Raw genomic sequence first — 12,807 nt, forward strand, 5'->3', positions numbered from 1 at the left:
GGATGGCTCGCTGCCCTACCTCTACCATGAGCATTGGATCCCTGCAGCTCCTCCAGAGTTACCATGGGGCTTCTTGTCTGCTGCTCCTCCTGATCAGCCTCAGTCTTGGTAGGTCTGCAACCTTTATGCTTGAGCCATTTTACATCTTCTTTCACTAAATTCAAAGTGATCAGAGCCGTAACAACCTGCTGTGATTATCAACTGGTGGCCCGTGGGCCACTTTAGATTTGTTGGAGGGGCCTTTGTGGCCATTAGTGGTGACATTATAAAGCTTTAAAAAAAAACATCTCATAAGTTAGATTTTTACAATTTAAGACAAATGAAAAAAACAGATTATTGTGTGTGTGTGTTTAATTAATAAAAGCTATGAACTTTGTAGACCTATGGTTTTTTTATTGGGAAAAAATTAAGTATAGAAATAAAGCATAAAGTATGTTTTACTCCTTGTACATGTTCTAGTAAAAGAAATGAGGAAAACAGCTAAAACTAGTTCTTTTTTGTTGTTTGTATAACAACCAGTAAAATTCAGTTTTATGTTAGTGTTGGTCAAAGCTTGAAAGATCCACGTGTGGCTCGAGAGCCGTAGATTGCAGACCCCTGGGTTGGATTCTTTCCATTTCCAGATGATTGAACGGTACTGTCAGTTGTTCAAAGCTCGGCATATTCATCCATCCATTATCTTTTACCCGCTTCTTCCATTTTGGGTCACGGGGGTCACAGGTGCCCATGTCCAGCAATCACTGTGCGAGGGGTGGGGGACACCCTGGACATGTCTCCAGTCCATCACAGGGACACATAGAGACAAACAACCATTCACTCTCTCACTCACACCTAGGGACAATTTAGAGTTACCAATCAGCCTAACATGCATGTTTTTGGTCTGTGGGAGGAAACCAGAGAAAACCCACACATGCAGAGAGATTATGCAAACTCCACCCAGAAAGGCCCCTGGACAGAGATTTGAACCGGCAACCTTCTTGCTGAGAGGCAGCAGCTCTACTAGTTGCACCACCGTGCTGCCTATGCTCCGGATATTGTTTTATAAAATAACTGCTTTAAACTTCTCAATAACTTTATCCCTGAGCTGTTGGGCCTGTTCCTTGGTCTTCATTATGCTGTTTGATCACTAATGTTCTCAGGTTTCCAGAACAGCTGGACTCAGATTACTAATCAAGAGACTCCTGAAGCGGCTGAATGTAAATGTAATCCACAACCCGTCAGATTTATTTGTACTAGGGGTTGAACGAGTATATAATTTTTAAACTCGACATTAACATAATAAAACCCGAATAGAACTCGAGTATTTGATGACGTCATAGATCTCAAGATACAAAAATAATTAAATAAATAAAACCGCAAAAAAAGGTAATTATTTACAAAAAAAAAAAAAAAAGACCAACAAAACATTGGGAGCGTATATTATGCTCCTACCATTTATCATACTGCAAATAAGTCACAGGAAAAACTAAACTATTAGTTATTATTATTAAACTGCAAACGTGAATAAACGTGCAGCACGTCAAAAACGAAACTGTGTTTCTTCAAGTACTGGTCCGTAAATGAACGGCCTTAAACCGTGGAATGATCAGAGGATTATCAATCCACGTAAAATGAAAACGATAATAAAAAACACTTGAGAAGCGGCACCTTCGTTTCATTAAGCACTTTATTTTTTCTTTAATCTCCAAATTTCCAACAGTCGTGTGACATCTGGTTAAAGGTGGTATATTTACATTGTGACCGGCATACAGATGTTACCTGACCAAACTAATGAAGACTGTCATGAAGCTGAGGAAGCTCCTCGTCTGGGACGATCATGTCATGAAGTTCACCAGAAGCAGCTCTGCAGCGACACGTGCTGTCTTCAGGAACAACTAGCCCATGTTTTGTCGGTTTCCATAACCTCTGCGGTGAGTGTCCTTCCAGTCGTCCCAGTTTCTGGCTTTCAGCAAAGACTCCTCGTCGTCGTTTTCAGCTTTTCTTTCCTTCTCTTCACTCTCCCTCTCTTCTGCGGCAGTGTTGTCCTCTGCAGCAACTTTCCTCGGTACGCCTTGGTCGGGCAGGACTCCGTGTTTCGCGTGTTGCTCGTACCAGTCGTTCACCGTCATGGTGGGAAGGCTTGGGTAGCCCGCCCCGTACACTCGAGCCTGTGTGGGAAAAATAGGGGTTGAACGAGTATATAACTTTTAAACTCAACATTAACATAATAAAACCCGAGTAGAACTCGAGTATTTGATGATGTCATAGATCTCAAGATACAAAAAATAAATAAATAAAACTGCAAAAAAAGGTTATTATTTACAAAAAAGACCAACAAAACATTGGGAGCGTATATTATGCTCCTACCATTTATCATACTGCAAATAAGTCACAGGAAAAACTAAACTATTAGTTATTATTATTAAACTGCAAACGTGAAGAAACATGCAGCACGTCAAAAACGAAACTTAAAACAGTGTGTGTGTGGGGGGGGGGGGGTCCGACCACCCCGCACCACCGCCAGCTGTGGTGCGCATTAAGTTTAGTATTAGAGATTAATATGTTTATACATTTTTTTTAATAGGTTTAGAGATTAATATTTTTTGCTTTTTGTTTGTGAAACAAGGTCAGAGGAAGCTGGTTCTGGTTCGGTGGATTGGACCCGGTGTTACACCATACTCTGTGACCTGCAACAGTGCAACACCGCCCCCTACGGTCAACGTAATGACGTCACTACGGATACTCAACGTTACATTTTTAACCTCGATAGATGTCCTAGCAATCGATGTGTAGATTTCTCGAGTACTCTGTTAATGCCCTAGGGAAAAACATGTAAATCACATCCGGCTCATGTCATAAGACAGGCTGTGCACACAGGAAGTTACGTCTCCACTCTGATTTTCTGCATTTAACTCATCTGTCTGTTATAACTGATGTTCTTCAGCTCAGCCACGTTCAGTTGAGCATGCACTAAATATCAGGTGAGTGCAGGCTCATTACTGACAGCTGCAGGAGTGCAGCGGACCAACACGCAACACGCCGATGTCCCCCGTCTGAGGGATTTGTTAGCGAACTCATATGAAGACTTGATTATTTTTATGCCGAATGCTCTTCCTGACACATCCACAGACACGGAGCTCCACAGACAGTTCTCTGTGTGGAGCAGAGCTGCATCCAGCGTGCCCGGGGAAGCACTCATTCAACCTTTATTTATACAGGTTAATCCCATTGAGCCTCAGGGACTCGTTTACAAGAGAGACCAGAACTGGATGGTGGGGGTTAAGGGCCTTGCTCAAGGGCCTAGGGTGGAGGCAGGTGTGGGTGTTTCATCTTTCCCACCCACAATTTGATATCGGTCCAGGGAGTTAAACCGCGGCTTGTACACAGGAGCGGCTAATTTATGTATATTTTAAATTTTATTTTAATATTTTATTTTGACAGGCTGCCAAGCTTCCTGCTGCCGAAAAGCATTTTCCTTTGGCGCACCTGGGCGCGCAAATAGCTGCCCCACACACTCCCTTCTTGAGGGTGGGTTTTTGTGACACACAGTGCTCTTGACAGAAAACTCTCGCTTACGGTTCCAATTTTACTACTAAATACCCATAATTCCATTCTGTGGCCATGTGACCAGAAGTCACCCTAATGACCAAAGAGGTACCGTATTCTCACTGAGTCACAAGAACACACCCACAAGACAGATGTGCATTGATCAGATTTCCCGTTTAAAAATCTGCAGGCTCCTCAGATAAATAACATTATTATCAGATCTCCTGATGTATGCTCAATAATCCAGGTAGAAAAATCTAAAAAAAAGTTAAGTCCGGTCCTCTGGACATTCAAAAACAAAACAAAACAAACAAAAAAGGAGAAATGTTTCTTCTTTCATCCGAAAGACTTCTTCAGTCTTAGGCTGTGTGTGTTATTAACAGACTTTTTTATATATGAATGATTCTGTTCATTTATTTTTATATATAAATGTTTCTGTTAATTTATTTTTATATATGAATGTTTCTGTTAATTTATTTTTATATATGAATATTTCTGTTCAGTGCCCTGAGACGACTTCTGCTGTGACTTTGTGCTATATAAATAAACTGAATTGAACTGAAATACAGGTATGTTAAATAGATAAATAAATAAATAAACGGTGTGGGGCGGAGGGACTGTGTGGACACAGCGACTGCAGCGCGGGGGTTTCCCACCGTGCAGATTCTGACTAAAAGAGCATAAAATAAAATGCCACAGAAACAACATCCATCCATCAGCAGTTAAAAACTGTAACATTTTCTATCTTGTAATAAGCATCAGTTTATTTTTATGTTTGTTATAAAGGGGTTATTATAAAGTCGTCCTCCAATGCAAGCATTGGGGGTTCAATTCCACCAGCAGTCTCATTGTGCTGCACCATATGGACCAAAGTTTATATCTTGATATTTTTAAGATAAATAGTGATATATGATATATATCTCGCCCTGTGATGGACTTGCGGCCCGTCCAGGGTGTACCCCGCCCCTCGCACAGTGATTGCTGGATATGAGCACTGGCGACCCCCGTGACCCAAATGGAAGAAGAGGGTAAAGATAATGGATGGATGGATGGATGGATATATATCTCTATATTCAAACATCTGCTAAGTTCATGGCACAAACCAATGCAGACATGTTCCTGTTTTTAGTATTTTACATTGCTTTATAATGTAGCTGCTTTTGTTTTATTTTTTAATATAGTTTTCTTCCATTTATTTTTTTCAATTCATATGCTTTGTTTTATGATTGTCCACTGTTGTCATCATTATTTGTTAAAATCAGGTCTCTCTTGTAAATGAATCTCGAGGCTCAATGAGACTAATCTGTAGAAATAAAGGCTGAATGAATTAATATTTTTTTCTTTCCATAAAGTAATAAAAATATATTTCTGAGTCAAAGCTTTGTTCCATTTGTCACACAGACACATTTATTAACAAACAGCTGTAACTCTACTAAAGGTCTAAAAAATAAACTATTTACCGTACATATATTAAAAAATAATCCTCTTCAGCTGCACTGTCTTCACGTTAGTAAGCATGTGTGAAGCAGCACGTGAAGCACAGCTGAAGACACGGTCCTTAGCTGCTAACTTTAGCTGTCTTGTTATCCGCTAAGGACCGTGTCTTCGATATGATAAGCTGCTGATTTATTAATGTTGCGGCATCTCTCTCTGTTCCTCTCATATGGAACAGCACAGCTAATAAATGAGTTTTGACCCGTGGTTTGTCTCAGGAAATGAATCTGAAAACACAGTCGGAGCTGCAGCGTGAAATAGATTCGTAGTTCTGACCTGTTGTCGGGACTTGTTTTCAGCATCGTATACAGAAAACATTTTGGCTGCTGCTCATCTGACAATTTAAATTAAAACTATCTCCAAATAACAGCCATTGTTTTTCCCTTTGCACAACAGCTAAGCTAATGACTTTAATAACATCCCCAGAAAGGAATCGATGGATGCACATCTACAACTGAGCCAACCCAATTCAAGATGGTCACCACAGCCAACTCGCCACAGAAAACAAAAATCTCACACCTGGCCTCCGTCACTCTGCAGCTCACACCTGGCCTCCATCACTGCAGCTCACACCTGGCCTACGTCACTCTGCAGCTCAGACCTGGCCTCCATCCCTCTGCAGCTCACACCTGGCTTCCATCACCCTGCAGCTCACACCTGGCCTCTGTCACTCTGCAGCTCACACCTGGATTCCATCACTCCTCACCTGTACAGCATCCTTGGTTAGGATGAAGGGCTTCATGGGCTGTCTGGCGTGCTGAACTGGATGCTTGCCATGTCCGTGCTTCAGAACATCCATATTCCGGAGCAGCTCCACCTCCTGGTCAATGGTTTCCATTTCCTCCAAACAAATGGTCACCCATCGTCGGACGGTCAGAAGATACAAGTCCCTGGTGACTTCATCGTCAGCCTGTCCACTGTCCACGGCTCTCTGGACGTCGGACAATCTGGCCTCCAGCTCCTTCCTCTGGCGATACCGCTCGATTTTAGATTGTCTCTTTGCTGCCATGGAAACCAGGTCGGATGGACCTGCAGGAACAGACTGAACCCAATGGTACACAGAGAGATGAGGGTATTAGTTTAGTCATTCTGGCTTCAAACGATTCATTAACTTCTTTCTTTGTGTCACCACAACATCAACACATTAGAAACAAAAACACTCAGATAAGAATAAAAACACTTCCAAAGACCTATGCACAGATCAATAAGAGACCAACTAATTCAAAACCTAAAAAAAAAAGCTTTTAAATTATAATTAAATATTTAATTTAATTATAGATCGGATGATCTATAATGAAACTTCATATATGGGTGTGGAGGTCATGGTTAGTATTAGTTGTTGAAATGTGAGTGATGTGTAAAGTTACTGTATTTAAGAGTATTTTTCTTAGTAATAAAAGTTATTTTCACATTTGACATATATATATATATATATATATATATATATATATATAAACATGACTCAGGCAGCACGGTGGCGCAACTGGTAGAGCTGCTGCCTCTCAGCGAGCAGGTCCCTGGTTCAAACCCCGGTCCAGGGGCCTTTCTGGGTGGAGTTTGCATGTTCTCTCCATGCATGCGTGGGTTTTCTCCGGGTACTCCGGTTTCCTCCCACAGACCAAAAACATGCATGTTAGGCTGATTGGTAACTCTAAATTGTCCCTAGGTGTGAGAGAGTGAATGGTTGTTTGTCTCGTTTGTCTCTATGTGGCCCTGTGATGGACTTGTGACCTGTCCAGAGTGTACCCCGCCCCTCGCACAGTGATTGCTGGACATGGGCACCGGCGACCCCCGTGACCCAAAATGGAATAAAGATAATGGATGGATGGATGGATAAACATGACTCTGTTTTGGCTGCTACAGGCACCTGTAGAGGAAGGGGCAGGCATATTTATTAACATTTATCGCTAAAAACAACATTTATAGCAGAATAATGTCTGAATAATGTCTAGAAGAACTAAGTTCTAGCAACATATGACTGACTGAAAAATATGACAAGATGAATACCCGGTCTGGTCTTATCAAGAGTGGGGTGAGCTAACATAAAAAAACACATCAGCTGAACTGTGATGAGTTTATTACAGACTTTGTAGCTGTATGTGTTGAATAAAATGTTCTGCTATACAAAAAAAAAAAAACTGTTTTAGACCAAACTTTAAATTATGTACAGAAGTCTCAGTCTGTCTAAAGGAGGAGGACTCATCTGCTCACCAGTCCTTTGATTGATAATGTCTTATTGGTGCCAACTCATCAGCCCTGTTACCATCATATACCAAATTTTAGTCCTGTAACACATATTTATAAACAAAAAGTAAAAAATAGACACCAAAACAAGTGTAAAGATTGATACGGAATGTTGTGCTTTGACTTTCGACAATATGTTACACAACTTGGATAGAAATCACAAAAAAATTAAAGAAAAATAGGAAGATTTGAGTGAAACTCATCTTAAGCTCAGACAGACTTATTATTATTATTATAAATTTTATTTGAAGGCTCTTTTCAAGTCACTCAAGGTCACCGAACAAGAAATACAAGGATAAAAACAATAAAAGCCTTTGCAGTAGAAACACTGTTTAAAGTTTAAACAGGCCACACACAGTTGGTCTGCAAATGAACTGCTATTTTAATATCCTGATGTTTCTTACACAAATCACAGTTAAGATTTTTTTTTTTAAAGTTTTTTAACAAAATGTTGATTCGACTTCTTTCACCCACTGTGTCTCTCACTGCTACATGATTTCAGCCTTTTATGTACAGTAGATCAAAAATGTTTCAGTTCAAAATAAACTCTTAAAAACTGAAAGTGAGGGTCTTTTTACTTGTCCTACATAAACCGACAGAAATGTAAAAAAATAACTTCGTGACCACCAGAGCTTCCTGGAGCTTATGGTTCTAGATTTTTTAAGATCTGACGTATAGTTTTCCTACAGCGGCTGTGTGTTTGAGACTTATTTTTCAGTCTGTTTCTGTCTGCCTCTTAATAACATGGAAGTCAGGGAGTGTCAGACAGGTATGTGGTTGCCATGGTGACCATGATGCGCCACTGGCAGCAGCTTTGTCATATTTTTAGCTTGGTTTTCTTTATTCTTCTCATACATATCACAACATCAACATTTATTTATTATTATTATTAAGTTACATGTTTGGGGCAGCTGTCGCAGTTCTTCAGAAATGTTCTGGCTAAATCCGTCACTAACCTTGGCTTTAGACCCGGACGCCTCCTCGGGCTCGTCTCCATGTTTGGGCAGCTCAAAGTGAGAAATGTGGTACTCCTTACATCTTCTTAAGAAATCCATGAAGTAGGTCCGGGCGGCCTGGACCGTGTTGAGACGGGTTTCCCTGCTGGTCAGCTTCATGTGGAGGGCTCCTAACAAGGCGGGCAGCAGCAGATACTTCAGGTCTGCCGTGGAGATCTCCTCCAGCTCCTCGTTCCGGCTGAACAGGTCGAGCTGAGCCACCATTCTGGACGCCTCCTCCAGCATCTGGATGGCCCGCTTCACGTTGGCCTGGACAGCCGTGGAGCCCAGAGGTTCGCTCGTACTGTCCACATCCTCGAATATTTTCCTGCCACGCTCGAGAAAGTCCGACAATTTAAACAGATCTGTGTTTGAATTCGATGGCTCTGTTGCGCTGTTTTGATTCTCACTTTCCGCCATCTTGATTTTTTGTGGTCTTTTCTTCTTCCTCGTCTTCTTCTTCGTGGGAATTAAACGTCGGAGCTCTTCGTTACCGCCGCCTGCTGGCTAACTGTCCTGTTTTCTAATGCGCATACGTAAAGTCCTTTTATTTATTTTTTTAAACAAACTTTTTTTTTTACTCATTCACCCTTTATTTACATAGGTTAGTCCCATTGAGCCACGGGACTCATTTACAAGAGATACCTGACCTTTATACAGTATTTTATAAATCTTTATTAAATGTAACACATTACAAAGGCAGCTATCAACATATATTCAAACAAATAAACAAATGCTGGGGGAAATCAAATTAATGCATTTAAAAAGTGCACAAATCAAATGTTTTAACAGCTTTGTGTTGTTAAAGTCAGAGATGTTTACTGTTCAGAATCCTTCTGGAACAACAGAAAAGAGAATAGTGACAAAACTTTGTTTTGTGTATGTGGTGTTTCCCTAAGAGTATTATTAGATTTATGATTTATAGCTCTTTCTGTTTTTTTGCAGTTGACACCGTGGACTCCAAACAGTACATTGTTTCAACTTAAACAGAAATCAGTCAATCTTGGTTAGAATGAATCAATTTTCTTTCACACATTAATCTTTCTTCAATTTGAACATGGCAGGGTAATATCTATGAATTAATTTATATGAGACTCTCTCTATTTGTTTATAATATCTCAAGTTATACACATTGATCCAGTTTAGACCATTTGTAATGTCATGTCAGCCCAGTGATGAAGACAGGAGGCAATGTTAATATTTATTTGAAATAATGATCAAATATAGCTATTTTTATTTTTTGGGATTTGACAGAAAAACATATTTGACCTATTGGTGTGATCAAGGGGTCATATACAGAGGAGCACATGCTGGTTTCTCAGCACTACTTCAAAAAGTTCAAAAACAAAAACAATAGATGACCTTTCAATTATTCATATTAATACTAGAAGTTTAAGTGCAAATTTATTAAATATAACAGATTATTTAAAACAATTACACAGAACATTCAGTATAATAGTTGTCTCAGAAACATGGTCTAATGATGAAATGATATAAACAGTGTTAACATTGAAGGGTATGTGTTAGGATTTGCTAGGCAGGAGCGAACCCAGAGTGCAGACAGGGACTCAACTCGGCAGAATACAAAAATAGGAATTTAATGATAAATAAGGATACAAAATAACAGGCTGACGGGGCAGCAAAACTTACATGAAATAGGAACATAAGGCACGGGAAACTCAGGAGGACTCAGGAGACACGGAAGTCTCAGGGAAACTCGGAAGACTCAGGGGGAACACAGGAGACCCAACAAGTACGACGCTACAACGAACAAGATTGACAGATGGCTTATATACAGGGACAAGACGAGACGTGATTAAGAACAGCTGGGACGAGACAAGGGTGGCACTAATAGAACTAACGAGGGAGCACAAGGGAAACACAGACACAAACCGGGCCACCAAATGGTACCATCCTTACAGTATGAACTTTATTATATGAACAGAAAAAATAAACGAGGTGGTGGAGTAGCTCTATTTATAAATAAAAAAATAACATGTAAAAAAAATTGACAAAATGTCAGTTATAGTAGAAAATCTCATGCAGATGATTACAATTGAAATAATAAACATTAATTCAAAAAATATAATGATAAGTTGTGTCAATCACCTGAGTCAAATATAGAACTATTCAACGATCAGATCATGGGCTGGAGGGGAGCATTAATAAAACTGTGTTTTTGTGTGGAGACTTCAATATCGACTTATATAAAAATACAGACTCAAATAACATCAATACATTCATTAATTCAATGAATAATTTAAATCTGTATCCATTAATATCTATACCGACAAGAATTACCACTCATAGTGCCACTATAATTGATAATATCTTTACAAACATAACTAATACAGAGATAATGGGATGAATTTTGATTACTGACATAAGTGACCACTTACCAGTTTTCACAATTTATGGTAAACATCAATGCATATAAAAGGAGATACAAACAAGAGAAAAATAATAAATACATCAAAAAAGGCTTTGAATAATCTAATAGACGATTTACAGAAACAAAATTGGAAGACGGTGAATGTTGATGATGTTAACATAGCATATGAAGTATTTATGAATACCTTGGTAACATTGTACGAAAAACATTGTGTGCAAAAAAATTATACAAAACGAAATATTGTTGATAAACCACAAATGGGTTGAAAAACACTTGTTAAAAAAAACAATTTGTACTCGTGCTTCTTGAAATTGAAAGCAAAAGAAGCAGAAGAAAGATGCAAAAAGTATAAAAATAAACTGGTTAAGATCATAAGAAAGCATAAGAAGGAATATTATAATAATTTATTAGACAAAAGTAATGGTAATATGAGAACAACATGGCAAATAATGAATAGCGTTCTAAAAAATCATGAATCCAAATCAAGTATTCCACAATATTTTGTAAAGGATGGTAATAATATCCATGACCAAAATGTGATTGTAAATTAGTTTAATAATTATTTTGTAAATGTTGGCCCATGCCTTGCAAACAAAATACCTACAATAGATACAAACGTGAATCACAAAATTACAAGTTGTGAATTTGTGGATGAATGCCTCCCTTTTATAAAACCAGTTTGGTCAGGATGTATTGTCCTTTCCAATCTTTTTGAGAGGGCTTTACAAATTATTTGAAGATCAACATTGATAAGGTCCAAAAATGTTCAATCTGGTCCTCTGGACATTCAAAAAACAAGAAAACAAAAAAACAAAACAAAGCAAAAAAAAATGTAGAAACGTTTCGTCTCTCATCCGAGAGACTTCCTCAGTCTGAGGTGTTGTATTCAGCTCAGTCTCTTAAATAGCACCTTCTCAGAGTGGATCAACCAGTTTGCTGCTGACAACCAAAACCAGCTGCTCACATGATCAAGAAGGACCATCAGCCTAACGATGGATCATTAGCACACTGATGGCTGTTTACTGTTCACAGAGGGCTGAGTGATACTAGCAATCACAGCATTGTAAGAGGGGGACAGTTGAACCCGGAGGCCTCCACCCCTGTTTAATGATGGACGATTTCTTTTCACAAAGATGGCCTCCTTTACTCCTCTCTCAAACCATCGTTCCTCTCTGTCCAGGATGTGAACATCTTCATCCCTGAAAGAGTGACCGCTGGCCTGGAGATGAGTGTAGACTGCAGAATCCTGGCCTGATGATGTTGATCTTCTGTGCTGGGCCATCCTTTTGGCCAGTAGCTGTTTAGTTTCCCCGATGTAAGACTGATCACAGCCCTCCTGACACTGAACAGCATACACAATATTTCTCTGTTTGTGCCGGGGAATTAGATCTTTGGGATGAACCAGTCTTTGCTGTTACGTATTTTACCATACCATACCATACCACTTTATTTATAAAGCACCTAAAACTGCAACGAGGCTAACCAAAGTGCTGTACGGACAGAACAACAGGTAACACACAAAGCAATACAGAAAATGAGGTAAATCAGAATATAGACATAAAAATGATGCAGATAATGACGACAAACCAGTGTGGAGCATATAGGGGGGGGGGGGGTGACACTGTTCAGTGATTTGTAGACATACATGAGTATTTTGCACTGGATTCGAAAGTGAACCGGTAACCAGTGCAGTGAGGCCAAAACTGGTGTAATATGCTCTCTTTTACCTGTACTGGTTAAAAATCGGGCTGCTGCATTATGGACCAGTTGTAATCGTGCAATGGAGCTCTGACTGATACCAAACAGGAGCGAATTGCAGTAATCAAGCCTAGATGTAATGAATGCATGTATTACTGTCTCCAGGTTATTTTTGGATAATATGGGCTTCAGTTTAGACAGACACCTCAGTTGGAAGAAGCATGATTTAACAATCATGTTTACGTGATTGTTAAGTTTCAGGGAAGGGTCCATTATCACTCCCAGATTAGTGACTCTTTGTTCTATTTCGTATAGGCTTCGCCCTTTAAGGCTGTCGCTGATGGGTTTATCCCGATATGTGAAGCATTGCACTGAAAAATTTAGTCCACGCCCACCTGCTGTGTGGGCCCCACCCGGTCCATATAAATTACGTTAAGAGCAGGAAATCGGTTCCCATTT

General features: G+C 39.6%; 1 protein-coding gene across 1 annotated transcript; it reads right to left on the reverse strand.

Moving 5' to 3' along the window:
* Positions 1 to 1,648: 1,648 nt before the first annotated feature.
* igbp1 (immunoglobulin (CD79A) binding protein 1) lies at positions 1,649 to 8,717 on the reverse strand. The gene is made up of 3 exons (XM_037675446.1): positions 8,220 to 8,717; positions 5,726 to 6,061; positions 1,649 to 2,147 (listed from the first exon to the last, which is right to left on the reverse strand). The coding sequence occupies exons 1-3, from the start codon at positions 8,676 to 8,678 to the stop codon at positions 1,875 to 1,877; spliced, it is 1,068 nt and encodes a 355-aa protein (XP_037531374.1). The 5' UTR covers positions 8,679 to 8,717; the 3' UTR covers positions 1,649 to 1,874.
* Positions 8,718 to 12,807: the final 4,090 nt, after the last annotated feature.

Source organism: Nematolebias whitei, chromosome 4 (assembly GCF_014905685.2).
Source record: "Nematolebias whitei isolate Nwh7 chromosome 4, NemWhi1, whole genome shotgun sequence".
NCBI classification, from domain to species: Eukaryota; Metazoa; Chordata; class Actinopteri; order Cyprinodontiformes; family Rivulidae; genus Nematolebias; species Nematolebias whitei.

Excerpts from the sequence above, each read along its gene's own strand:
- igbp1 (XM_037675446.1), bottom strand. The coding sequence starts at position 8,678 with ATGGCGGAAAGTGAGAATCAAAACAGCGCAACAGAGCCATCGAATTCA. Across the intron at positions 6,062-8,219 it reads CGTCCGGGTCTAAAGCCAAG|TCTGTTCCTGCAGGTCCATC; the intron begins GTTAGTGACGGA and ends CATTGGGTTCAG. Across the intron at positions 2,148-5,725 it reads TAACCAAGGATGCTGTACAG|GCTCGAGTGTACGGGGCGGG; the intron begins GTGAGGAGTGAT and ends TTTCCCACACAG.